Raw genomic sequence first — 27,395 nt, forward strand, 5'->3', positions numbered from 1 at the left:
TAATGCACACTCTCAAATAATAACTATAAATTTTGTTCATCGTCTAAAAATATTTGTTAGAGAAATTAAAATATAATAAGTTTGTTATTGATATTGATGCAATCCAATCTAATTTATAGACAACCCTAGTAAATTAACATGTGCCTTAGAGGAGCTTCAAGTATTATTCTATATATATAGGATCAAACAATAAAACCAAAAAAACAAAAAGGTAGGCTTAGCATCAAGCATTTGACTATGGTCGGAAGGCATGTATGTTTTTTAATTTCACCAAAGAAATTACTAAAATTTTCATGGGGATTGGGGCTAAAAAAGGTGTGGTTAAAATCCATTAATCAATTAATAAAAATCTCATATAGTAATTCCCAAAGTCCAAACCATGCATGCATGCTTTTTATTGCAAAAATAACATGGGTTAGGAGACAGGGAATGCGATTTTCACTGCAAGGTGAATTTCCCAACACATACATACATTGGTGAAAGGATAAAAATTTTCTCAACACAAGTTTGAATGTAACAAGAACAAGAAACCCAAGATTAGAATCATCAAGAAATTAGTCTCCCATCCCTAGGCATGTCCCTACACCACCCAACCAACAACTGTCGAAGTTTGTTACATGCAATTAAATATATGTATATGTACCTCAAATTGTAAATCAAAACCTTAATTGATTTAGTTGGTCAGATCATTAATTTAGTAATATGTTTAGTTCATAAAATAAATTTTTAAAAAATAAAAATGTTATTTAATAAAGAATATAATAGATAAGAAATATAATATAAATTATATTCTATTATTTTATTTATTGAAGGAATAGATTTCAAGATTTGTATTACAATGTTCACTTGATTTAAGGAATAAAAATTAAATAATTATTAAAATGACATAAATATTATTTATATATAAGATCGTGTGTAGAGGGTATTTTTGATATTACAATACAAAAGTTATTCTTGAGAGCATGTGAATAGTTAATACTAGACCAATCTCTAGGAATGATTATTTCCCCCAAAGAGAATAACTCATCCCTAGGAACGCTATTCTTAAGGTATAGTAAAAAGGTTTATACAAACAATAGAATAGGTCTATTTCTATTTCATTCCATTCCTAACTAATTTCGTGAACCAAACGTAACGTAAGGAGGTTTCAAGTTTGGTTCATTGTGAGAGTTGCATATTAACTTTCTAGGGTCATAAGAGAGGCAAAGAATTTAATTTTCTTTTCCCAAAATGGATGGGGCAAGGATTTTTTTTTCTTCGTGTGGGCAGCTAGTTTGAAAATTATATAAAGTTCCAAAAAAGTATGATATACCAAATATGGAGGAGGCAATAATGTTATATATATATATATTCCTACCGGTAGAAACCTAAAACCATAATTGCCTGAAAATTGATTGCTAGAAAATATTTTCAAGCAATCATGATTTATTTATTTAAATTTCATTCACTGATAGATGAATATTAGTAACTCATGATTTTTCAAATTCATCCAATATTTATCATTTTTTTTTTAAGATGACGAGGAAACGAAACTCGTAAGTCATAACCCATATATAAAAAGTAAATCACATTGAAAAAAAAAATTATACAAAAAACTAGATAAAAAATATTAATAATCATCGTGAACTTGTAACATCTAGTATGATAGTCATGCTCCACCATTTGATTATTACCTCATTGGAGACACTACATATATACATTCACATTCTTGAATTGATTATAACTTGAAGTAGACGGTACAACCATAAGGGGTGGAAATGCATGCAAATTAAAGTCTATGAATGGGTAAAAGTGAAATATAATAGTGGAGACAAGAGGGTGATGCCTCGGAATCATGGAATGAATTGTGGTGTGCAAAGACAAATAGTCAATAGTATTGGGCTTGCATGAAAAAAGTTGGACCAAAAGTAAAATAATTACAACACTTCAGAGTTTAATCATTCTCTTTTCCCAAGACTGCACGAGGGCATTGTACGTGTGAACACTGCATTTCACAGATTACATGTTCCCGGGTTTTTTTTTTTTTTTTTTTTTTTTTTTTAAATTCAAAAAATTTATTTTAAGTCGTTTATATACACTTCTGCGTATAAGAGATTAAGATAAAAAGCTGATTAGGAATCCATCAACCACTTAACTTATCCCGTCAAGACTTTTCTCTTGTCTACACTTATAATAAGAGTCAATAATGTTAGACCCTTAACTAGAACTAAAAAAATCTCGGTGTAATAATCTGCTATAACATATTATACTTTGTGTTTTTCTTATTGTGCAACATCCAATTAAATTCCTAATATATCCTAATCATTTATAATTTTATCAAATTCTTTCCGTTAAATATAACGAAAGTTTAACATTAAATTCTTTAAGCAATTTGTTTCTTTATTGCAGTTTTCAAACAAATTGGCAATATTCAATAATACAATTCTGTATAGATTTCTAACTTAAAATTAGAATATTGAAGTCTTAATAGGATTCTATAATACAATTTTGTATAGATTCCTAATTAAATCATGATTCTACCCAAAATAACAGTATATAAACCCCTCCCCTTCTTACTGGTATTCACCCAAAACAAAACCTAACATATTCTGCAACACACCATCTACTTGACATTGTATAGGTATGATTGTCAAAATATTATCATGCTAATTCTATTATTTGTATTTGTACTCATAATGATTACCGTTTTTTTTTAAATCAATGATGATATACTCATTAATTAGTATAACTTCAATATCGTTATGTAAATATATCTATTGTATAATCTGTTCATCTATACTTGTATCCTTGTATGTAATGTTGTGGTTTCATATCGTTATGTAAATATATCTATTGTATAATATGTTCATCTATACTTGTATCATTGCATGTAATGTTGTGGTTCCCATTATATTATTTCATTAACATCCTTTATGCACATGTTTCTCAAAGTATATAATCATCGTATTAAAATATATAAGCATCAAGACTATTTCTTTGATTTTTATTAATTTATCATTTTTTCTCTCATTATTATATGACTACTTTAACTAATTAAGAACACTCATTTAAAACTATGCATTGGGTATTGGTTTAATCGCGCAACGCGCGTGTGATAACTAGTATTCTACTAGATTAATACCACATAATGGGGAATACGCGCCTGTTGGGGCGGCAGTGCTCGCCAAGCGCGAGTTATTGCCTTTTTATTTTTTATTTTTTTTAACAATGTTTTGTGTTTTGTCGGAGGAAGAAATCATAAAAAACGTCACCCACATCAATAAAAAATCATCGTAAATTTTTGAGCTAACAAAAAAAAAGAAACTTTTGATGTAGATGTTCTAACTTGAATTCACACGTACAATGTTTTTAGAATCTTTTGACTTTTGAGATGAGCTCATCCCTTTATTTGAGTACTCTTTGCGACCATAAATTTTATTCATATATTAATGTATGACGTGAGACTGGGAAAAGTAAATTATGATCACTCCGTGAATGAAAAGTGAAGGAAGGAGTAGGCAAATTTTATTTTTTTTGAAAGCAGGTAGTAGGCAAATTATTCTGTGAATTTGAATATATAATTTACATACTGAGTATTCATCATTTATAAATTGAATATTTACAATTTATATAACTTATTTACATTCTAAATGTTCACAATTTAAATTGTGAGAATTTAGTACGTAAATTGTATATTTTAGACATGGTCCATGGTATAACATTGAGATGGGTTATCAAGCTTCTAGCCTGGCCCAATTATTTACTTTGAACCGTCCACTGTCCAATGAGAAAATCGGCCCATTAAAGGTTGATTTTTTCTTTTGAAAAACGGCCCATTAAAGGTTGATATATAGGATGCTTGACATATTTTGTGTTTCTAATATTTTTTTTTGACAAGAAAAACTTCTAATTACTATTTGAGTTTGTGTATATGGTAAATTTCATTTTTATTATGTAATAACTCACAAATCATACAAGAGAGATAATCGGCATAAATTATTCTGCTGGTTTTATGTAAGATGATCCATCATGAACCAAAAAATTAAATATACACATATGAATAAATTGGACATGATAATCCTAATATGAAAATAATAGTTTTATTATTATTATTATTTTATTATTTTCTTTTGGACAATACCAAGTCAAATCCATTATATTTCAAGATATTTTGTACATGTTCATTTTATTTAGTAGAGAGTTTTTCGCGGGGATAGAGATGGAGAAGAATAATGGGGTATACCCCATCCTGCCCTGTTAACATCCCTAGGTGGAGGCTGGATGAATTACTTTCCTTAATTATAGGATAATCACTATTCAATGTCATAATTCAATTTGTAATTGTGCTTCCAAAAGATTGAATCCCTAACTCCAATGGCTCCGGACCAACAAAACGTATGGGAGTATATCACCACAGAGAGCCACTCTTACGACTTGATTTTTAGTTTTGCTCCTAAACTTCATCCTTGACTAGTTGAACTGCTTATGCTGGCATTGAACCGCTCACCACTAAGTCTATTGGAGCATTTGAATCTATACCATCATAAGCAATGCTAATTTATTCTTTTGCGGCTCTTTATTAACTAAAGTTACCATACGATTTCCATTCAGAATGTATATTTGGATAGCAAATACGAATTTTATCCTAAATTAGGGAATCATATGAAATAGTAAGATTCCATTAAGAAAAATAAAGGTAAGACCATGGGAACCTAATAGTGGGGATTGGAGAAGGCATTAACCGTAAGAAACAAGTTGGTGGGAAAAGCCGAATAGAGTTCGTTATATTCGAAAATTTAAAAAGACCGCAAAGCATCTTACGCGCCGTGGTCCAACCGTCTCTCTCTCTCTCTCTCCGCCTCAACCCTAACGGCGCACCACTATAAAAAGACAACTCTTTGAATTTCAATTTTCCCCAATCTCTCTCCTCACCTACAACACGACGACCAGCGCACGAACCACAAAGCTCTTAAGCTCCGCCTGAGCTTCTCTGCTTTTTTGCTGTCTTCTTATCCACACATCAACCGCCATAAAAGTACATAGCCTTATCCACTTGCCCCTGTTCGGTTTTTTGTTTTGTTTTGCTTTGCTTTACATCGGAAAAGGAAAGCTTGTTTGGTTTTGTATTTTTTTTTGTTAAATATCAAACCCTAAGGAATTACCTAGTAATTTTCTGTAAGTATTATTTGATGCGTGATCGGTTATCGTCTTATTGAGATAATTAGAGAAAGCGAAGTTAGTTTTACTCTGTCGTCTTTATATTTCTCTTTGTGGCTTTACTGTGTCGTGGTCCTCGTGGACTTTCTTGCTATAGGGGCCGGATTAGATATTTTCTTTTGGTTTGTTGTTGATTTGATTGTTTAAAATGTTGATTTGGGATTTGTATAAATAATATACTTTTTTTTTGTGGTAATAATTTTAGTGTTATTTGACTGAATGGACGGAGGAGTTGATGTTTTGCAGATGATTTGCTTAGTTTTACCAGATTTAAAAAAAAAAATATCTTGTGTTGATTTTGTTGTATTGCTTGTCATGGTTATTATTGTTTTATTTCCATTTTTCTTCTGCTACAGAAATATTTTCCAGTTGAAGTCAGCTAATTGGTGAAAGATGCCATCTTTTTTTATTTTGGTTATAAATTGAAGTATGATTGAGCTGGGTTCACTGGTTTTGATATTTTGCAGCTAACATCAATAAAAGGTCACTAATGTCTTTTGTGTGTGTGTGTGTGTGAGCTCACCGTTTTTGTATGCTAAAATTGATTTACATTTGAATTGTGTTTGGGGTTTTATTTACTTGATTTGTATTTCTGGTGACGGTTTTGAAGTTGATAGGAGAAGAGATGGATGCTGATGGGAAGGAAGGCTTGAAAACACCACTTCTGCAGGAGCCAAATGGTGTGGCAATCACTATTCCTCAGACAAATGCTGATGGAGGGAAGAAAGTTAGGACGCTAACCTTCAAAGTTGGTGGCATAACATGTGCATCTTGTGCCACATCAATAGAAACTGCAGTAGGAAGGCTAGATGGGATCCAGAGCATTATGGTGTCTCCTCTCCAGGGCCAAGCTGTTGTTAAATTTGTACCAGAACTTATCAGCGTATGTTGTCTTTTAAGAGTATAGATATCAAGTTTGTTGTTTTTACGATAATAGCATAATGGTTAATGGAAATTTAGGCATTTCACTTGGAAATCTTAAGTAACTTGTTCATGAGTTGTATAAATGAAACTTTAGCCAATTTGAAGGTCAAAACAACTTTATTTTTTATGCACTCAGCTTCTTACACTGAGCTTGATATTAGGTGTTTTTTTTTTTTTTTTACTCTCTGCATTTTCATTTTGATGCCGGGAAACTTAATCTGAATGTTGTACATGATATTATTTGAAGGCAAATTACTAAAATTTTCAGTCTATCTCAGGCATTGAAGATAAAAGAAACTGTAGAAGATGCAGGCTTTGAAGTTAATGAGTTCCCGGAGCAAGATATTGCAGTATGCCGAATCAGAATCAAAGGAATGGCTTGCACAAGCTGTTCTGAATCTGTAGAACGAGCACTACTGATGGCTGATGGAGTGAAGAAAGCTGTTGTTGGTTTAGCTCTTGAAGAAGCTAAAGTCCACTATGATCCAAATCTTACCAACACTAGCTCCATTGTTGAAGCAATAGAAGATGCTGGCTTTGGAGCTGATCTCATAAGCTCAGGTTGTGATTCAAGTAAAATACATTTTAAACTAGAAGGAATCAATTCTATGAATCAGTGGAATGAAGTTAAACTTTCACTTGAGTCTTTGGAAGGTGTAAATCAGGTTGAAATGGACTTTGAAGGGCATATAGTTGCAATTAGTTATGAAGCTGATACAATTGGTCCTCGAACTCTTATTCACTGCATTGAAGAAGCTGCTCATGGAACCAATGCTTATCATGCAAGCCTGTACACTCCACCTAGGGGACGTGAAACAGAGAGAGAACATGAAATCCAAATGTATAAGAATTTGTTTCTGTATAGCTGCCTATTCTCAGTTCCAATATTTGTATTCTCTATGGTGCTTCCGATGCTTCCGCCCTATGGGAATTGGTTAGACTATAAGGTTTTAAATATGCTCACTGTTGGCGTACTTCTAAGATGGATCCTTTGCACCCCAGTGCAGTTCATAATTGGTCGAAGGTATACTTTGTTGCTCTAACTGTTGCAATCTGCAGAGGGCCTTGTTTAATCTTCCATTTAAAAAAAAAAAAACTTTTGATAGGTAAACAACTGATAATGATCTATTTGAATTTTTTGAAGGTTTTATGTGGGATCATATCATGCACTTAGACGAAAATCTGCAAATATGGATGTTCTGGTGGCATTGGGCACCAATGCTGCTTACTTCTATTCTATATACATAATGATAAAAGCATTGACTTCATATTCGTTTGAGGGGCAAGATTTCTTCGAGACTAGTGCCATGTTGATTTCCTTTATTCTTTTAGGAAAATATCTTGAAGTTCTGGCCAAAGGAAAGACATCTGATGCTTTGGCGAAGTTAACTGACCTTGCTCCTGAAACAGCCTACCTGTTGACACTAGATGGAGCTGGAAATATCATATCGGAGATTGAAATGAGCACTCAACTTATACAAAAGGATGACATACTTAAAATTGTCCCAGGGGCAAAGGTTCCTGTTGATGGTATAGTTATTAATGGTCAGAGTCATGTGAATGAGAGTATGATCACAGGAGAAGCAAGGCCAGTTGCTAAAAAGATTGGTGATAAGGTATGCATCGTATATTTGCAATGGATTGGCTTAGTCATGAATAAGAGACACAGTGAATTTTGTTTTCCTTTTTATATGTATGCAAGTAACCTTGTGTAACTACTATTAGGTGATAGGTGGGACAGTGAATGAGAATGGATGTATATTGATTAAGGCCACTCATGTGGGTTCTGAGACTGCTCTTTCACAAATTGTCCAATTAGTTGAAGCTGCTCAGCTTGCAAGAGCACCTGTTCAAAAGCTGGCAGATCAGATATCAAGATTTTTTGTACCAACGGTATGTTTGTGTGTTATGGAAACGTTATTCTTGCTGTGGCATATCATAGTTGGAATAAAAATATGACAAGCTATTTGTCATAAGAGTTTTCAGGATTCTCTGTACCACTGCACACAATTTAGTTGTTTTTCAATTTTTGAGAATTATCAACATCTTTGTACAATTGAATCTGAAAGCTTTCCCATTGAAGGTATATGATTACGCACTGTTCTTATAATTTTGCAACTGAAGATGTTAGTGAGCAATCATATGATTCAGAATCATCTTAAATTAATTTTTTTAAAGATCATTTGAAAGCTGAAGTTAATATATGTAATGGTCTGTCAGGTTGTTGTAGCTGCATTTGTAACATGGTTGGCATGGTTCATTCCTGGAGCATTGGGTCTTTATTCCAAAAGGTGGATACCAGAAGGCATGGATGAATTTGAGCTTGCATTGCAATTTGGTATATCAGTATTGGTGGTTGCGTGCCCCTGCGCTCTTGGATTGGCAACTCCCACTGCAGTCATGGTTGCCACAGGAAAGGGAGCCTCTCAAGGTGTGCTTATCAAGGGTGGAAGTGCTCTTGAGAAAGCACATAAGGTATGCAAACCTTGTTTTGATTTACAGTCTGATAATTGATAAATAGCCAGCTGTTGTTGAATGGCACAAAAATTTTAAGCAATTCAACTTTAATAAAATTCTGTGTAAATAAGGACTTCTGTGTATTGTTTTCAAAAAAAAAAAAAAAAGGACTTCTGTGTATTATTCAAGAAATCAAATCGAGAACTCAAAATCGAACAAAATCCATCTTGTTTTCTTATGAATTAACCCTCTATGTTGCTCTTTATACCAGAATGCAATTTGTATGGTTAGTCTCAGATTGAAAATCTACCCAAGCAAGTAACTAATTTGCCAGCTAAAGTCTCAAGTTCATTGTTAATGGTTCTTGCAGATCAAAATGGTTGTCTTTGATAAGACCGGAACATTAACAGTTGGGAAACCTTCTGTTGTCAGTGCTGTGCTTTTCTCTGAATTTTCTATGGAGGAGTTCTGTGATTTAACCATTGCTACCGAGGTAATTAAGGCTTTATTTTATTTTATGTTGTATGAAATAAATTTTATTTTTATTTTTATTTTTTGACAAATTACAAAAGGCTTAAGGCTCATTCTGTTGCCTGAGAATTCGTAAATACTGGAAAGTGAAAATACATGTAAAACTGTTTTTGTTAATATATTATGCACACAGATGTGTGATTTAAATTGTGAAAAATATACTCCATAAATGATAAAGAAACATCCCTGTAGTTCCAAGCCATGTAGCCAACCATTTAGGTTTTCTATATGGTTGAAAATGTAGTTCTGAAGAGATTTTTCCAGTGAACAAGAGTTGAATTTTCACAGATGGCCTTGATTCAATAAGAGAGAACAGATTGAAATTGGTTAAGTGCATACTAGAGAAGGCATATATAGTATTAACTCTAAACTGGTCCAATCTTCAGGTGAACAGTGAACATCCAATTGCAAAAGCTGTTGTGGAGCATGCCAAAAGTCTACGCAAGAAATTCGGGACCGAAAATGGGCATTTTCCTGATGTGGAGGACTTTGAGGTGCACTTAGGAGCTGGAGTTAGTGGAAAAGTTGGAGATAGAAGAGTCTTAGTTGGAAACAAGAGACTTATGAGTGCTTCTAATGTTCCAGTTGGGAATGAGGTTGATAAATACATTTCTGAGAATGAGCAGCTTGCTCGTACTTGTGTGTTAGTTGCCATTGATGGAAGAGTTGCTGGAGCCTTTGCAGTAACTGATCCAGTGAAGCCCGAGGCTGCCCGTGTAATATCTTTTCTCCACTCGATGAAAATCGCGAGTGTCATGGTGACAGGCGATAACTGGGCAACTGCAAACGCTATAGCGAAGGAAGTTGGGATCGAGACTGTGTTTGCTGAGACAGATCCATTGGGAAAAGCCGATAAGATCAGAGAATTGCAGGTAAACCTCTTTTCTGCATATACTAAATGCAAATGAGCCAGTATAAATTTATAATTCTGTTCACCCTAAGTTATATCTAATGGTACCACCCCGAATCACCGATGCAGTTGAGAGGCACAAGCGTGGCAATGGTGGGGGATGGCATAAACGACTCGCCAGCATTAGTAGCAGCAGACGTTGGCTTGGCAATTGGCGCAGGAACTGATGTAGCCATCGAAGCTGCAGACATAGTTCTCATCAAGAACAACCTCGAAGACGTTATCACAGCAATAGACCTCTCCAGAAAGACCATTTCGCGTATCAGACTCAACTATGTTTGGGCACTTGGATACAATATCCTGGGGATGCCCGTTGCTGCAGGCGTCTTATACCCCTTCACCGGAATCCGCCTGCCTCCATGGCTTGCCGGTGCCTGCATGGCTGCATCATCTATCAGCGTCGTATCTTCATCGCTTCTTCTGCAGTCCTACAAGAAACCTCTGCGCGTTCAAGGTTGATTCTAAGAGTAAGTTATTTACACTATACATGATTCTGCTAACTTGTAGATCAGATAATAAATGCATGAGACCAAACAATGAACAAATAATAGTGCATTTCTCACCCATTGGTGCAAGTTAGAGAAGAAAAATAGCCTTTGAATACTCAACTAATACAGTTTCTAGCTGTAGTTGTTATGGGTATTTAGACTTATACTCCTATACATAGTATAGGAATTATGTTAAGGATTCAAATTTAGCTCTCCTTTTCAGGTATTAATCTTGGATTCAAATGGCATTTTCTCATCTTGGATGCTGTATATATACTGTTCTTCAAATGCACTTTCTTCAATTATGGTAGGAGGGAAATCACCATTTTTTTCCAACAAAAACATAATATTATTATCGAGAATTAAATAGCGAAGGGTCTCAAGGAGTAAAGGTAGACTATCAACTATTGTGTTGCGACTTGCGAACTTGCAATTATATTAGCAATTGTTTATTAACTGTCTCAAATTGTTAAATTAAAAATAAGCAATTTAAAATTGCATCTTTAGTAACTTTTGGTTTGATGACCTTAGTGTTGTTTTTTATAAAAAAAAAAGTCTCAAGTTCGAGTCTCATTTCGATCAATGTTCGTCAGTTGTAAAAATAAACGATTTAAAGTTGCATCTATGCGTAAATTGAAAGAGAGGCAGTGGTCAGTTGGGCAAATGAGGTAGACAGAAAATGCAAGTTGCCTGTTGCGACTTTGCCAATTTAGCATCCACTTGCCTAAAAGGTTCAAAGATTCTCCACTCCTTATATTTTAAATGTTCGATCTCCATCCAAATTAAACATTCTTAAAAAGGCAATTAATACCTTGTGATTGATGCAATCTCATATGGAGTATTAACTTTAGAAGAGATTTACGGAATTCTTTTATTTACTCCGTATTAAATACGAGAAATTTATCGTCGCTATCTGAGATTGTCCATTGATAAATAGATTGACAAATCAATAGATTGACAAATCAGATTAATTTTTTCATATAAGAGTGAGTTCAAACTCCTCTAACAAGGGTGTACGGACGCCAACAAAACTGATTTTTAATGTTTAATAGTCTAGGTCTACCCACATTCATTTGGGAAGGCATAGGAGCTGATTTAGGGGGAATTGAATCCAAATTCTTGCAAAAGTCATTTGTCATTTGAGCTACCCATTGACTTTATATATTAATATATTAATTCATTCTTAAACAGCCCATCCCATAATTTGAATTAATTATTGAAAAATCTTAAGCTGTCAGACTTGGACAACTACGCAAGGAAAATTCTCCCTTTTCCCCTTTTTCCGAAATTGTGGCTGAAATCGCCGAATTTTCCTAGTGGAGCCGCTGGCACTAAAAATCATTTTCCTTGGGGAGTGTTCCAACGCAAAACAAAACGATAATTTTATTAATTATATTATATTTTATTGAATTTAATATATAAATCATTTTAAAATACAGAGTATATTATTAATATTAAAGTAGATACTCTCGTGTGATATATGAAATTAAAATCAATTTACGTGAAGTAATTTCAATCAAATTGATTAATGATATAAAATTGTAATTATTACAAGTATAACTTTTCAGTTAGTTATGAACAATTAGTCTGATTTATCTCATTGTAATATTGTAATATACCATCAAATAATAATTGTGAATTTTTCTTATCACTTCAAAACTTACTCAGGTGTAATAAGTGGTAATCTCTTTATAGGTATCAGTTGCTAACCATTTTACCTGCCCATGACTTTGTGGTCAAGCGATATAGCTGTGGCCCTCTTAAGTGAGAGGTTGATTCTCAGTTGGGGTGTTGGTTCTTTGTGCTTCGGTAGGGGGTAAAATGATTTTTTTTTGCTCTTTGTGTTTCAGTAGGAGGTAAAATGTTTTTCTTTTTTTTTTGGCTCATTGTGTTTCAGTAGGAAGTAAAATGGGTTTTTTTTTTTAATATTATTGACTCTGTTACAATGTAGTATTTGTTCATAGTTATTTTTTCAACTAAATAAAATATAAAGAGCCAATACTACTTCCACTAAGATTTGAACTCACTCCTCTTATATGCGTGTGCAATCGAATACCACTAGAACACAAGTCTTTAAACGGCAATGAGATTTCGTCTTACGTGACCGAAGTAAACTCACGTGTAAACAAATCTCTTACCAGTAGGCACCACCCGTTATATACTCGGCATTGGACTCTCTCTCTCTCTCGCTCGCTAGCTCCTCGTTCTTCTCTCCTCCGCTGCTGTCTCCTAGTTTCTACGACCACGAACGCGAGTCGAACGCAGGTATCTCTCTCTCTCTCTCTCTCTCTCTCTCTCTCTCTCTCTCTCTCACTCTCTACAATTCCCTCCCATTCTCTCTCTATAACTCTGGAATGAGATTTGATCGGTGATAAATATACGTATATATACGGAATTCGGATTTCCATCCGTGCATCTCCGTCATAGTCTCTTCACTGTCCTTTTATATGCTTTTCGCCTGCTTTTGTTCTGGATCTGTGAGTTTATTCAGCTCTTTCTCGGATGTGTTTTGCCTGAGGTCCACTTCGTTTCCACGCGTAGACTCGCGGTAGGAATATTTGCTTGAATCTGTAGATCTGTCTGTGAAACATGCTTTGCTTGTTTAGATCTGTGAATCTTAGTTTAATTTTTGAGTTTTGATGCTTTCTTGTTGTAATTTGTGTTAATAGTAGTTGTAGTCGAGGATCCTGTTTTCTCGGAATGATCTCTGTTTATTTCATATCTAGTATAGACGTATACAGTAATATTTTATTTCTAATGTCAAACACGCATCTGCTCAGTTTTGAATTTTGATTTCATTGTTCTGAGCAAGTGTTATGATGGTTCATAGATGTGTCATACTGAGTAATTGATATTCGAATATTGGTCTGTGGACGCTGAAGATGTATTAGATGTGGATTGTTTGGTGGACTGTATATTTCAACTATGTGCTAGATTATTTTTGAATAATATTTAGATTTTACTACTGTTTTAGTGATTGAAAGTTTGCATCTTTGTAGGAGATTGTTCTAAAAAGCAATGGCTGATATGTATCAACACCCAACTGTTGCTCAGAAGGTAGCTTACCAGCTCCATCTGAGCTCAAATGTTTTCCAAGATGCTCAAACTCGCTATGGGGGCATGCAAAGGCCTGTTCTCAACCAGAGGCATTTTGCTTATGGAAACTACAGCGCTGCTGGACAGTATCCGATGACTCAGTCGTGCAAAGCCACCCAAGATTTGTCATTGATTACTGCAAATGCTTCACCGGTATTTGTTCAGGCTCCTGCTGAGAAAGGATTTGCCAGCTTTGCTATTGACTTCCTAATGGGTGGAGTTTCAGCTGCTGTATCAAAGACTGCAGCTGCCCCAATTGAGCGTGTCAAGCTTTTGATTCAAAACCAAGATGAGATGATTAAAACCGGCAGACTCTCTGAGCCTTATAAGGGAATTGGTGACTGTTTCAGTCGAACTATTAAGGATGAAGGATTTGTGTCATTGTGGAGAGGAAACACTGCTAATGTCATTCGTTACTTCCCCACTCAGGTATTGCCATTTTTGAAAAATTTCTAAGCAATTTTGTTACTTGTTTTTTGGACAATGGTTGGCTAATTAATTTTTGTTGTTCTTGTAGGCTTTGAACTTTGCATTCAAGGATTATTTCAAGAGGCTCTTCAACTTCAAGAAGGATCGTGATGGCTACTGGAAGTGGTTTGCAGGAAACCTTGCATCAGGTGGTGCTGCTGGTGCCTCCTCATTACTTTTTGTTTACTCCTTGGACTATGCTCGTACCCGTCTTGCAAATGATGCTAAGGCTGCTAAGAAGGGAGGTGAGAGACAGTTCAATGGTTTGGTTGATGTCTACCGAAAGACCCTTGCTTCTGATGGCATTGCTGGACTCTACCGAGGATTCAACATTTCATGTGTTGGTATCATTGTGTATCGTGGATTGTACTTTGGACTGTATGACTCCGTTAAGCCAGTTGTCTTGACTGGAAACCTACAGGTTTGTCTTTCTTTCTCTGTTCTTTACTGCTTCTAGTTTAGGATTTTTCCCGATGCTGACGCTTCTATAAACCTGTTACAGGATAGTTTCTTCGCTAGCTTTGCTCTCGGATGGCTCATCACAAATGGTGCTGGTCTTGCTTCTTACCCAATTGACACTGTCCGCAGAAGAATGATGATGACATCTGGTGAAGCCGTCAAGTACAAGAGCTCTCTTGATGCTTTTGCTCAGATTCTTAAGAACGAAGGTGCGAAATCTCTCTTCAAGGGTGCTGGTGCAAACATCCTGCGTGCCGTTGCTGGTGCTGGTGTGTTGGCCGGGTATGACAAGCTTCAGTTAATAGTTTTCGGAAAGAAGTATGGCTCTGGCGGGGCTTAAGTTGGGTCGCTTCTCTTTTCAGTAGCATAGTTATATGGTGACGAAAATCTGTCACAATTTAAGAATTCATTCAGGCTGAAGTTTTTATTATATGCATTTTGAATAATTCAATTTTAGATGAGGGTTTCTTGAACCCAAACTTACCCCAACCCTTTTGATGAGGGTATTTTGTAATTTTGTTTTGCATACTTGAGCACCGGAGAGGTTACAGATTCGTATAATTTATGAGTTTGATTTGGGATTAGTACTCCGTTTAATCTGGTGATTCCTTGTGTTCTGAGAATATTTCTGTTTTCTTTCTGGACTTTGGTTGCTGAGTTGTTATCATTCCCTGTATTTGGTTTATTCTGTTCTTTGCATTCTGTCCATGATTGTCTTTCTTTTCTAACCAAGTGATGTGAAATAGAGCCCCTGTTGCCTGTGCTGTATTCTGAGGTAGGATAAGGTATTTCGGAGAAACCAAGTCATCAACATCATTTTTTAAAATTTTTTTTTTTCAATCCAAATAGTCATTCCCAATATCAACGAGAGAAAATAAATTACCGAGTAATTAATTGGATTAAAAAGAATTGGGAAAAGGGTCAAATAAGAACGTGAACTTAAATATTCTAAAATGTTACGTAATATTTTATGCATAAAAGCCTATCAATCAATTATGGACATATTATAGTTGCTTACTAACTTTCCTGTAAATAGATTTTAGTCGCTTCTCCGGAGAAAGCGAGTAGCGTGACTACTTTCTTCTATCTAAAGTAGGTGATCACGCCGGTCGCCTTCAACGGTAATTAACGATGGCCAGTGGCGCAATTTTACGCTTAATCTGTTGGTTATCGGTAAATTAAATTAGACTAATTTTAATGAGTTAGAAAGTTTTAGTTGCACCTTTTGAAAGTTCATTGGTGGAATTGCTGATGAGGCCATGAGGGTGGTATCTCTGAGAATCGTGGACAAAAACTCAAGCTAAAGAGAACAGAGGTAATTTCCCTTCACAGACCAAAAGTCAAGCTACATAGAAGAGAGGAAATTTCCCAGATATTTCATTGCCGGGAAACGCTGTGCGGCAAGGAGACGTTGAAGTGTCATTTAATAATGAAAAATGCTAAACACCCCGGAATCACCTAAATCTGTGCTTTATCATCTACACAAACCGCTCTGCACTCTGCACACAAGGTCTATTCTACATAGGAGCTGAAGTGCCCTCCTTTTTAGGTAAGCGCGCATGCTGCAAATATATTATTTGATGAAATTTCTCAAACTAAGATGTTAGATTATAGTCTTTCTTAATTCCTCCCAATAATCTAGCAATTCTGAGAATATGTCTTTGTATATCTATCTATCTTTTGAATTTCATCATTTTAAGAAAGTATAGAAGAAAAAAGCCGTCAAAATGAGCTTTTTCCGCCCCATTTCATCGTAGGTAGGGGGCGGGTTCATAAAATGTTCAACCAGCCAAGGGGTGAGCTTTTTAGTCCGTCCCGCCTGGTCACGGGTTTAGCCCGTGACATGCTACTATAATTTTTTTTTTTTTTTTTTTTGAACTCAATAGCCTGAGTGCGTCAAACTTCAAGTTCAGTTTTGGAGTTGTTCTGCTCCGAATATGACAAAATTTTGAACATAAAAGTTGTAGACTTGTAGGGAACTCTTTTAGCTTTCCATATCTACTTGAATCACCTTGATTGGACTGCATATGAAGGAGATATGATCAAAACATTATCAACATGTTGTAGGACCGATTCTTTAGGGCGTGTCTGAATGTTCTGATTTTTTGATATCAATGCATCTAGAATAGGGTTCAACATGAAAGTTGTAGAGGACTTTCTTATCTTTCCATTGACACTTGAATCATCTCAATTGGACTCTATATGATAGAGATATGACTAAAATATTTCAGCGTGTCGCCAAAAAAAAAAAGAAGTTTGGTGGGGCAGGCCGTCCACCTTCCAAGCCCGCCCCGCTGTGGGGGCGGGCTTTGGCCTGTCTTGCGGGACTGTTTTGATGGCTCTTCAGAACACAAGACATATAGTTTAAATGAACATTTAGTTCAAATGTTTGAATATTGCGCAGATGGTGAATATTTAGCCTAAATTTAACAATTTTTTTTTTAATGATGAGTGAACATTCTTAATAAGAATTGGTGATGCTAATGATCTTGGTTTGACAGGTGGTGGGATGGAGATTTCTTTATTAAACAGCCTTTTTCATCTGTCATCACTGGAGAACATAGACTGTGAACTGGTTCATAAATATTATAAAAAAACTGAAGAAATGTTGAGGCTGTTTATGCCGATTCTCTATGGCATTCTTGATACTGCAATAGCTTTTGAAGAACCATTTCAAAGGGCATTTGCCAGGCTGGGGTGTGCAGTTCATGAACTAACGAAGCTACTCGAATCCTGGCAACTTTTGAGCTGTAGAGTTCATTTTGTATGCCTTCAAATCCATGCATTTTAGTTACTGATTTGCAAAACCGAGGATAGGACCTTCATTTCCTCTCTCTGATAAAGGCAGATTAAACTTCAATTCAGAAAGCAACTTTTCCTGCAATTTAGTTACTAGTTAATGTTTGTGCATATATACTACAGGTTCTGCAAACTGAAGCATTGATTTCGAAAGTTCGAAATTGCACCCTGGAAATTGTTGAGCTAGTTGTGGCTTCTGATCAGCACCTCCGTGCTGAATTAAGTTTGATATGTCTTCAGGTATGAGAGGTTTTTCATCCTTTTGTGAGAATTATATTCCATTTTAAACTTGGTTTGCGGGTTTCTATGTTTGGTTGTTTGCAGCATTGCGCACAGAAAATGAAGTCTATAGATTGTGAACCGTTATCAACAAGCATAAATATTGCTACAAGAGATGCTGAATATATCTCAGATAGCGCGAAGAACATTGCCAATTGCCTATGCTTAAAGTCAAACCAGGAGTTTCTTATTGAGCTAGTGGCCCTTGAAAAACTGAAGGAAAATGCTGCAGAAGGAGAAAAAAGTGAATATTTTGAACAGATTATTGCTGTTCTCACTCATATGCATGACAGCTTTGTTAGAATGGAAAAATTCAAGAAATATTCCTCTTTGCCACTAATACCTGCTGATTTTCTTTGTCCTCTCTCACTTGAGCTAATGGTGGATCCTGTAATTGTTGGATCAAGGTGCACGTATGAACGGGTGTTTATTCAAAAATGGATTGGCCTCGGCCTCACTGTCTGCCCCAAGACTCGAAAAACTCTGACACATGTGAATTTCATTCCTAATTACACTTCAAAAGCACTGATATCTAATTGGTTGGAATTCAAGAACATCAAGCTGTCAAATCTAATGGAGTCTTCAGATGGAAACATTTCCAGAACTTGGCTTTATGGCCCAAGTTCAGATGCTGAAAGGATGTCTCTGAAGAGTTGTGAAGATGGCATGGCAAACTTGGAAGACAGAAGTTTGAGCTCACTCAGCTACCACTCTATGCATTCGTCTGTGACTGTGAGGGGTGTTTCCACTTATGGAAGCTCCCAAACGACCCGTAGTCAAGAAACCGATGCATCAACTGGTTCCCCCTGCTATTCAATTTCATCTAGTGTAATTCAAGGAGAGGCATCTTATCCTGGAACAGCAATTCATGGGGGGAATTGGGATTTTGAGAGGATATCTCTCCAGAGTTTTGAAGGTGAGCTGGTAAACACTGAAGACACAAGTGTGATTCCACTTCGATACAATCCCGTGAGGCTATTCATGAATAGTCTATCATCAGCTGTTAAATACTTGTATGCATCTCCTGGTTCCACTCCCTCCTCTTTGAGGTCAACAAGGAGAAGTTCTGGTTCTGTCTCATACAGTGCAGCAATTCAGAGGTATGCATATTCCCCATCTCACCTGCATTCGTCTTCCGAGCTATCATTTCTTGAGAATGCAGGGATGGATGTTGGGTGGAGGTCTTTTCAGTGCTCTGAAGATTGGCTGGAAAACTCAACAGACAGAAATGTCTACTCAGTTAACCATTCTCCTTTGGTTCTATCTAACAATAATAGTCTGTCACTGTCATCATCTGATCGAGACTTCTTCCATCTTAGCCTCAGCAGAAGTTCTGCTGCATCCAATAATAGCACATTGTCTAATCTAGATTATTCTCAGGCAGCTATTGGTGATGGGCATTAAATTAGATGTATTGTCATTTGTTAAAAGGAGATGGATGATGATGTGAGGAGGAGGAGGCCGGGTTATTATGGTTTATCTTTTTCAAAGCAATTTGCACACTTAATACATTTCTATCTATACACACATAAATCAAGAATGGTTGGCTAGATTGAAGCTTGATTTGCTATACATTTTAATATTTTGTTTCTTCTTTCTCCTTTTAGTACATTTGGTTGGGGGAAAACAATTGAAATTTATGTCCCTCATGTATAAGCTAATTATAAATGTCACCTCTCAATTTTAAATAGTATAAATGTTGTCATATATTGTTCCTCCCCGAATAGAGCCGTGAGATCCCGTTATAAGGTACAATTTAGTAAGGTTAATTTGGTAATTTCATTTTCTACTTTGTTTCCCTTTTTTCTTGGTATTTTCTTTATCCTTGTTTTCTTTGGTGGTGGTGGTGGTGGTGGTGGTGGTGCATGATGTGTATGCGTGCATTTCAACATGAGCATGCACATGTTGCAATTTTAGAATGTGCACAATATAACATATAAGTGTGTCAGTGTGCATTATAGTACATATGCATGTGTATTTACTTTTGGTGTTGTTTGCTTTTAATGATTTGATTTTGCACCTTGTTTTTAAACCAGATTTCTTGCACCTAAAAACACACCTTTCATTTCCCTTTCATTCCCTAGTTTGTTTTAACTCTAGATTATTGGTTCAGATATTTTTAATTACATTATATCTTAATACAAGTTTTGTTCGGATATTAAATATTGAAATTTCACATATATTGATAAGAATGTTTTTAAACATTCATCAAGTATCAAATCATAATATAGAGTTAATTATATCGTTCTACTGGAGATGACCTTGTAATGTTAGTAATTAATGCATAGTGGAGTTAAGCACAAGCTAAAAGTATCATTTTAGAAGCTAAACCAAACGTTAATAGCTAGGTTGGCCTGGGTTGATATGATTAAGCAACTAGAAAATATTGTACTAAAGATTATGAAATTAAAACAAGGCATAAGGTAAGTGAGATGCACATAAGTGTCCAAATACCACTCTCGTAGCTATTTGGACTTGCAACCTCACATTGAACTCCACTCTCGTGGCAATTCAATGACCCAAGGTTGCCCAAACAAGAACACACGGCATAAATTCTCTTAACACTTGACATACTTTCGTATTGGGCATCAAGTGTGTGAATGTATGTGACTAGTTTACAAGCTCTACTCTCATATCAACAAACACACTCCAATAAAGCATATAATTGGGATCAAACAATTAAACACAATTTCACAACAAACCCTAGAACACCCAAATAATCCCATTTATGCAATACAACTCATATAGGCATCAATAGCAAGAAATCTAGATTAAAACAAGGAAAAAAGCAATTTTAAAAGTTGTAGGAGCCGGGCACGTGCACGGGCACGCCCTCGGCCGAATCCGTGCCCAACAAAACAGAGCTCATGTGCACCTGTTTGTCTTTTAGGCTATTTTTCACCCCCAAAATTTTTGAATTGGTCTTTGTTTACCTTCATCAAAGTTGTATCCCTTCAAATTAACTTTACAAGAATCACTTGATTTGGACTTCCTACGCTGAGATATGGTCAAAATACTGAGATGGCACCAATTTGGGCGAGAAATGCCACCTTACTTTCTTTTGCTCTGCCTTTGCATTGAATTTCCTATATCATCAAGACCACTAAGGTACAAATATTTGGCACATGAAAGAGTGTTGTTCAATCTTCTTTTTTCATTTTGCCTCACAAAAATATCCTCATGCTAAGATGACTTGAAATAATCTTTAATCAAATAGCTCAATGTTTGGCTCAAAGCATCATTTTCTTGTCAAGTCACCTAAGCGCAAACAATAATTTCATAAGTGACCAAATCGAATCAATAATATAATAAATAACAAGCAAAAATACGAAAATGTGCAAGTAAAAAGCATGAGTTTAAGACATTCACCATATATTAGACTTCAAAGAAAAATTTATATATACACATGTCATTCAAATGAATATATTTAAGATATTTTTAATATTAGCTCAAAAAATATTAATATTGTCTAATTAAATTTTATGTGAACTTAATAGGTTATTTATTCAGATATATATTTAGTAATTTTATATAGGCAAAAACTTGTGTGAGACCGTCTCANCCGTCTCACGAATAAGGATCCGTGAGACAGTCTCACACAAGTGTGACCCTTTTATATATGGATATAAATTTGGTTCAAATATCAAATGCAAAAATCTTACATATATTTGACTTAAAATTTAAAATTATATTTATTCCATTTAAACCAAACATATTTAAAAGTATTTTAAATATAAGGTCTATATAAATCATTTGAAATTAAACTTGTGTTAATTTTATAACGTTAGTCTAAAAAATAAATTAAAAAATGAATATTAATAAACAAGTTTTCTAAACAAAAATAGAGAACAAAAAATAGAGATTAAAAATTAAAAAATAAAAAAATCAAAAATAAAAAATAAAAAACAGTTTTATGAAGTAAACCGACTCTATCATTTTCCTTTCCCTAAATAGTTTTGAACATTTATTAATGTGAAACTGAATGTCACATTGGTCGTGGCTTATAGATTGAACAATATAATGTGGATCGGACCAGAAAAGTATTGAATTGTTTGACTTTAAATTTAAAGTCTAGCGACTAGCATCAACGTGTCAAACACTTATATCAGAAAATTTTGAATTGGGGTGATCTTGACTCACCCTATTTATTGAAATAAATTCAATACAATTTGTAATATAATATTCATACATAAATTAAAAAAAAATCAGGTGTAGTAAATTTAAAATGTAGGATACATTGCTTCGATGGGGTGGCTAAGTGGTGAAACATGATTCTCGCAACTTAGCTCGCCCGTTGCACCAGTCTTCATAGTGCGATTTATCATTTTTTTTTGTTATTACACAAGAGTACACGGTAGAGTATTCCCAATAGTGTGAGGTTTCTTTTCCTTCCTATTAGGAAGGAGAGAGAAGGGGAAAAAGAAAAAAGTAGTCTGTTGGCGGCCAAATTGGCGTGCACCATTATACTATGGACCATGGTCCACATTGTAAAGTGAACCACAGACTTAAGGTATATTTTTGTGATACTAAATGCACATTTTTAATACACAAAATGCTCATTTTTCAAGGTATATTATTTGATATACTACTAAATAATATACCTTTAGTACATAAATAATGTACATTCATCTGTATATTAAAAATCTACATTTGCGAAGACCTTGTTATCTAGTGGCATCAAGGTTGCACTCCCTTATGGGAGAATGTGGGTTCGAGTTTCAGTAGATGCGATATTAACTCTTTGTGCTTCAGTAGGTTGAAAAAGTAGTTATGAATATATACTGCATTGTAACAGAGTTAGTAGTACTAAAAAAATGGATCATGGTCCACAATATAGCTTGCTAGTTGTATTTTTATTTTTTTATTTTTAGTCTATGGTGGGGCCTAGAGAAAACTCACATTCTTGCAATACACTTAGGGGGCGTTTGGTTCAAGTTACATAAGATAACCAATGTTTTATTTGCATAGGAATATAAAGTTCTATTGTTTGGTTCAAGTTATGCAATTTATCCCGGGAATGTAACATAACCTTCACATAAAGTTTTTAGTTCAAGTTATATAAGATAACCAATGTTTTATTTGCATAGGAATATAAAATTCTATTGTTGGTTCAAGTTATTCTATTGTGGTCAAGCGGCATCCGGTGTACACTCCCATGTGAAAGAAAGGGAGTGGGTTCAAGCCTTAGTGGAATACTACATTGTAATCGAGTCAGTAGAATTTCAATTTTTAGATATTCTCACATTCCGATCCCTTGTCTTATTGTTAATTTTGTCATTTTAATCTATTGCCTTAGTTAATTATTGTTCAAGCTCTTAGTTAATTAATTTTAAATCATTTGCTTCTATATTTTACGATTGCCTTATTTATGTATTTTAATTTTAAAATTTATTAAAATACATACAAATAGGTTAACCGTATTCAAGTAAAATAATCATTAACATAAAAAAAACTCTTTAACCAAACAGATTTATATTACATATCTCAGTTTTAAACCAAACACAAGAACGCCCCCCGTTTTCTTTGCCGCACAAAAGAAGTCACTAAAAACTCACAATAACCCCCTATTGAGGATGCCGTGCAAACTATCTGACCTTGACTGCGGGTTTCTTTTGTTACTCAAAAAAAATGTAGGATACATTACTTTAAAAAAAAAGTGGTAAACATAAGAACAGTTGATAAAATTAAATTTCAAACTCAATTTATTGCGTTTGCAGAGATTTGTTGACGTTCATAAAACCATGGAAAAACCATATCGATCTGTCATGGATGGAATATGGACCAGGAAGCGTATTTGCCTCCGGTTTTCAACTTACCAATTAACACGCATATCAGATTCTTGACTTAGCATTTCTATATAAACAATCTAATATACACCCTGTGAGAAAAACACATCATATATCACTCTCTTGTTTATCTAAATCCCATAAATCTTTTTGAATTGAGAAGATGAGGAATGAGAAAACCCTCTCATTCTTTTATTATCTTCTGTTTTGCTTAATATTCAGTGTTTCCCTTATTCCCAATTCCTTTGTATCATCAACGCCTCACTACTCAAATGAAACCGATAGAATTGCCCTTTTACATTTTAAAAACCACATTTCTGATGATCCAAGTGGAGTAATTCTTAACTCCTGGAATGACTCTTTGCACCATTGTTATTGGCAAGGAGTTATTTGTGGCCACAAACACCAAAGAGTTGTGGAGCTGAGCCTTCCTGATAAGGGCTTAGTGGGAACCATATCTCCTCAGATTGGAAATCTCTCATTCCTCAGGGCAATTGAGCTTGGTGGGAATGGATTTTCCGGCGAAATTCCGGGGGAAATTAGTTCTTTGTTTCGACTAAGGCACCTTAATCTATCCATCAATGCATTTACAGGAGAATTAGCTAAGGTTAACCTTAGCAACTGCTCAAATCTTTGGTTTTTGGACATTTCTATAAATGCCCTTCAAGGGAATCTCCCACAAGACTTAGCCAAATTGAAGAAGCTTAAAGCACTTCTCATGGGTTCAAATCAATTGAGAGGTGGAATCCCTGCGGCTTTTGGGAACCTTTCATCGCTTCTAATATTGGCCATGGAAGAAAATGATTTGGAGGGAAGTGTTCCTCAGGAGATTGCATTGGGGTGTAGGGATTTGAAAATCTTTTCACTTGGTTCCAATAACCTAACTGGTAAACTATCTTCTTCTTTCTTTAATTTGACTTCCATGATGAAGATTTCTGTGACTGATAACTCATTTGAAGGGACCATTCCAAGCTACGTAGGAGACACCATGCCAAACTTGCTTGTTTTTGATTTTGCTGGCAACAAATTTCATGGTACCATACCCGTTTCATTTCCCAATGCCTCTAAGCTACAAGTTCTTGAACTTTCAAGCAACTATTTTGTAGGTAAAGTTCCACACAACATTGGGCAGTTAAAAGATTTTGAGACTTTGAACCTTGAGTACAATTTTCTTGGTGGCAATGACTTGGGTTTTCTAACCTCTCTATCCAATTGTAGTGATTTATATTCCTTTTCAATTGAGAGTAATAGATTTGAAACTAAGCTGCCAAATAGCATAGCTAACCTCTCATCTAAACTCTCTTTTTTAACTCTCGGAGATAATAAGTTTGTTGGGACAATACCGGTAGGAATAAAAAATCTAGCTAGCTTGATCTTTTTGGGCCTAGATAATAACCTTTTATCAGGTATTATTCCTAGCGAGATAGGTAAGTTGCAAAAGCTACAAGGTTTGTGGTTACACCAAAATCAATTCTTGGGAAAAATACCATCTACCATGTATAACCTCACCTCTTTAGCTGAACTTGATATTCATAGCAACAATTTAGATGGCAAAATACCTTCAAAAGTGGAAAACTTTCGGAATTTGTATTTTTTGGATTTGTCAAATAACAAATTCAATGGCACCATTCCACAAGAAGTTTTCGATTTGTCATCTTTGTCTAAGTCCCTTGACTTGTCCAGTAATTCATTCACTGGCCCATTGTCTCCGGCCCTGGGAAAATTGAAAACACTGAATGAGTTACATGTTTCTGGAAACAAATTGTCGGGCAAAATTCCACAAACAATTGGAGATTGTTTGAGCCTCGAATATCTTGATATGCATGCTAATCTCTTTGAAGGAAAAATCCCACATTCTTTTGTTTCTCTAAAAAGTATGAGGCATTTGGATATCTCAAACAACAAGTTAACTGGAGAAATACCGAGAGAACTCCAAAAGCTCCCTCTATTGCAATATTTAAACCTTTCTTTCAATGATCTAGAGGGGGAGGTACCAACAGTTGGAGTATTTGCCGTGGCAACCAATGTATCATTGCTTGGAAACAAAAAACTCTGCGGTGGTATACCTGCGCTAAAGCTACCTCCATGTCCTGTGAAGAAAACAAAACATAAGAAACGTTCGAAGCTTCTAATTGTTATCTTCACATGTATCTGCTCGGCTCTGGTTTTTGCGTCATTAATTGCTCTTCTAGCATTGTGTTGGAGGAAAGAAAAGAGGATGAAGCTTGATAAGCTATCAAAAGTTGAAAAGCTTTCCAGAATCTCTTACAATGATTTGCACCGAGCAACTAAAGGCTTCTCTGAGACAAATTTGATTGGTTCTGGAAGTTTTGGCTCTGTTTACAAAGGAAGATTTGAGCAAGGTGGAGAACAAACAATTGCGGTAAAGGTACTTGACCTACTAAAAAATGGAGCTTCAAAGAGCTTTCTTGCAGAATGTAAAGTGCTGAGGAACATACGCCACCGGAATCTTGTTCCTATTTTGACATGCTGCTCGAGTTGTGATTCTGCTGGTAATGACTTCAAAGCTCTAGTTTATGAATTTATGGAAAATGGGGATCTGGATACGTGGTTGCATACACATTCAACTAATGCAAGGACGATTGTTCTAAGTGTTCTTCAAAGGTTAAACATTGCAATTGATGTAGCTTCTGCGTTGCATTATCTCCATGATGATTGTGAGCTAACAGTTGTTCATTGTGATCTAAAGCCAAGTAACATTCTGCTTGACAAAGATTTAACTGCTCATGTGGGTGACTTTGGGATATCAAGGCTTTATTCATGTACATTTGGAGATCCAATTGGTGAACAAACTAGTACCATTGGATTAAAGGGCTCAATTGGTTATGTTCCACCAGGTAAAAATATTGTCAATAAAATTAAACTTTAATTACCACATGTTTCCATAACTACCTTAACAGAAAAGCTCATTTTCATATATCATATCTTATGTTGAAGAAGTTCTTTCCCAAGTTACGAAATTAAAATGCTATATTAAATTTTTTTTTTCATTGCTTGTCTTCACAAATAATTTGGATTTAGAGTACGGGATAGGAGCAAAAGCATCCACTTTTGGAGATGTGTATAGCTTTGGAATCCTTTTGTTGGAAATGTTCACAGCTAAAAGACCCACGGATAATTTATTCAACAGTGGATGTAGCAGCCTTTGTGAGTATGTAGAGATGGCTTTGCCTGAGCATGTGATAGAGATAGTAGACCCATTGCTTTCAGCATGCCTAGAAAATAGTCATGGAATAACACCAGATGTAGAGTTGGAGAATCAGGGCAATTTGCTAGAAATTGAAGAGAGAAAGGGGCATAACTTCTTCCTCTCCATCTTCAAAATTGGGCTCGCTTGTGCTTCAAGATCACCAATGGATCGCATGCATATGAATGAAGTGAGCAGAGAATTGCACAAGATTAAAAAGGCCTTCTTTGCATAAAAGTAAGTAAACATGTCTCGTGTCACACAATATCTCCATAGCGAATAGCTAGCAATTAAGAAAAGCTTGTTTTTTCAATTTGCGTATATATGGTGCTCTAAATTTCTTTTGATGTAAACTTTTTCTTTGGATTCTTCTTTTGTTGTATCATGGGGAACAAGCTGGAAATGCTTTCTATGTTCTTATATTAAGTGTCGTGTTTGGTTTAAATTTTGTATATTAATTCGAGTACAATAATGTCTTGTTAAATTGACTTAAAACTGTCAGTCCATATATAACGATCATTTTGAAAAGAATGACAATTTAGAAAAAAAAATGGTCTCAATATCTTGAAATAATTATGGTTGTTAATTATAGGGCATTGCCAAAGACTTTGTGGTCTAGTGGCATCCAGTGTCCCGATTTACACTCCCACACTCTTTGTGCTTCAGTACTCTCATAGGGAGTCGGATTTAGAATTTTGCGGTGATTTACATTACAATTTGGACTATGAGTTTCAGAGGATGTGGGCCTAAAAATTAAAGAAATAATCAAAATATATCACAGGCCAGAAGCTACA

The 27,395-nt window shown here is 35.2% G+C and overlaps 4 protein-coding genes across 9 annotated transcripts; all 4 read left to right on the forward strand.

Annotated features, from left to right (window-relative positions):
* Positions 1 to 4,786: 4,786 nt before the first annotated feature.
* On the forward strand, positions 4,787 to 11,129 carry LOC116025366 (copper-transporting ATPase HMA4-like). Of its 5 annotated transcripts, XM_031266584.1 has the most exons (10): positions 4,787 to 5,014; positions 5,807 to 6,079; positions 6,399 to 7,144; positions 7,265 to 7,736; positions 7,846 to 8,013; positions 8,341 to 8,595; positions 8,948 to 9,070; positions 9,495 to 9,980; positions 10,088 to 10,485; positions 10,730 to 11,129. In XM_031266584.1, exons 2-9 carry the CDS (start codon positions 5,822 to 5,824, stop codon positions 10,475 to 10,477), a joined length of 2,898 nt encoding a protein of 965 aa, XP_031122444.1. In that variant the 5' UTR covers positions 4,787 to 5,014; positions 5,807 to 5,821; the 3' UTR covers positions 10,478 to 10,485; positions 10,730 to 11,129. The 5 variants fall into 5 exon arrangements, with proteins under 5 accessions (XP_031122444.1, XP_031122440.1, XP_031122443.1 ...); XM_031266580.1 differs by having other exon boundaries at positions 10,088 to 10,808; XM_031266583.1 differs by having other exon boundaries at positions 5,814 to 6,079; positions 10,088 to 10,808.
* Positions 11,130 to 12,626: 1,497 nt separating this feature from the next.
* Positions 12,627 to 15,152, forward strand: LOC116025659 (ADP,ATP carrier protein, mitochondrial-like). Of its 2 annotated transcripts, none has more exons than XM_031266975.1 (4): positions 12,627 to 12,771; positions 13,506 to 14,031; positions 14,120 to 14,491; positions 14,573 to 15,152. In XM_031266975.1, exons 2-4 carry the CDS (start codon positions 13,525 to 13,527, stop codon positions 14,867 to 14,869), a joined length of 1,176 nt encoding a protein of 391 aa, XP_031122835.1. In that variant the 5' UTR covers positions 12,627 to 12,771; positions 13,506 to 13,524; the 3' UTR covers positions 14,870 to 15,152. The 2 variants fall into 2 exon arrangements, with proteins under 2 accessions (XP_031122835.1, XP_031122837.1); XM_031266977.1 differs by lacking the exon at positions 12,627 to 12,771 and adding an exon at positions 12,882 to 13,054.
* Positions 15,153 to 15,821: 669 nt separating this feature from the next.
* LOC116024869 (U-box domain-containing protein 4-like) lies at positions 15,822 to 19,312 on the forward strand. The gene is made up of 4 exons (XM_031265882.1): positions 15,822 to 16,078; positions 17,031 to 17,293; positions 17,452 to 17,568; positions 17,653 to 19,312. The coding sequence occupies exons 2-4, from the start codon at positions 17,039 to 17,041 to the stop codon at positions 19,009 to 19,011; spliced, it is 1,731 nt and encodes a 576-aa protein (XP_031121742.1). The 5' UTR covers positions 15,822 to 16,078; positions 17,031 to 17,038; the 3' UTR covers positions 19,012 to 19,312.
* A 4,244-nt stretch (positions 19,313 to 23,556) lies between these two features.
* Positions 23,557 to 26,836, forward strand: LOC116025397 (putative receptor-like protein kinase At3g47110). The gene is made up of 2 exons (XM_031266618.1): positions 23,557 to 26,251; positions 26,436 to 26,836. The coding sequence occupies exons 1-2, from the start codon at positions 23,557 to 23,559 to the stop codon at positions 26,834 to 26,836; spliced, it is 3,096 nt and encodes a 1,031-aa protein (XP_031122478.1).
* The last annotated feature ends 559 nt before the right edge of the window (positions 26,837 to 27,395 follow it).

Source organism: Ipomoea triloba, chromosome 7 (assembly GCF_003576645.1).
Source record: "Ipomoea triloba cultivar NCNSP0323 chromosome 7, ASM357664v1".
In the NCBI taxonomy this organism is placed as follows: Eukaryota; Viridiplantae; Streptophyta; class Magnoliopsida; order Solanales; family Convolvulaceae; genus Ipomoea; species Ipomoea triloba.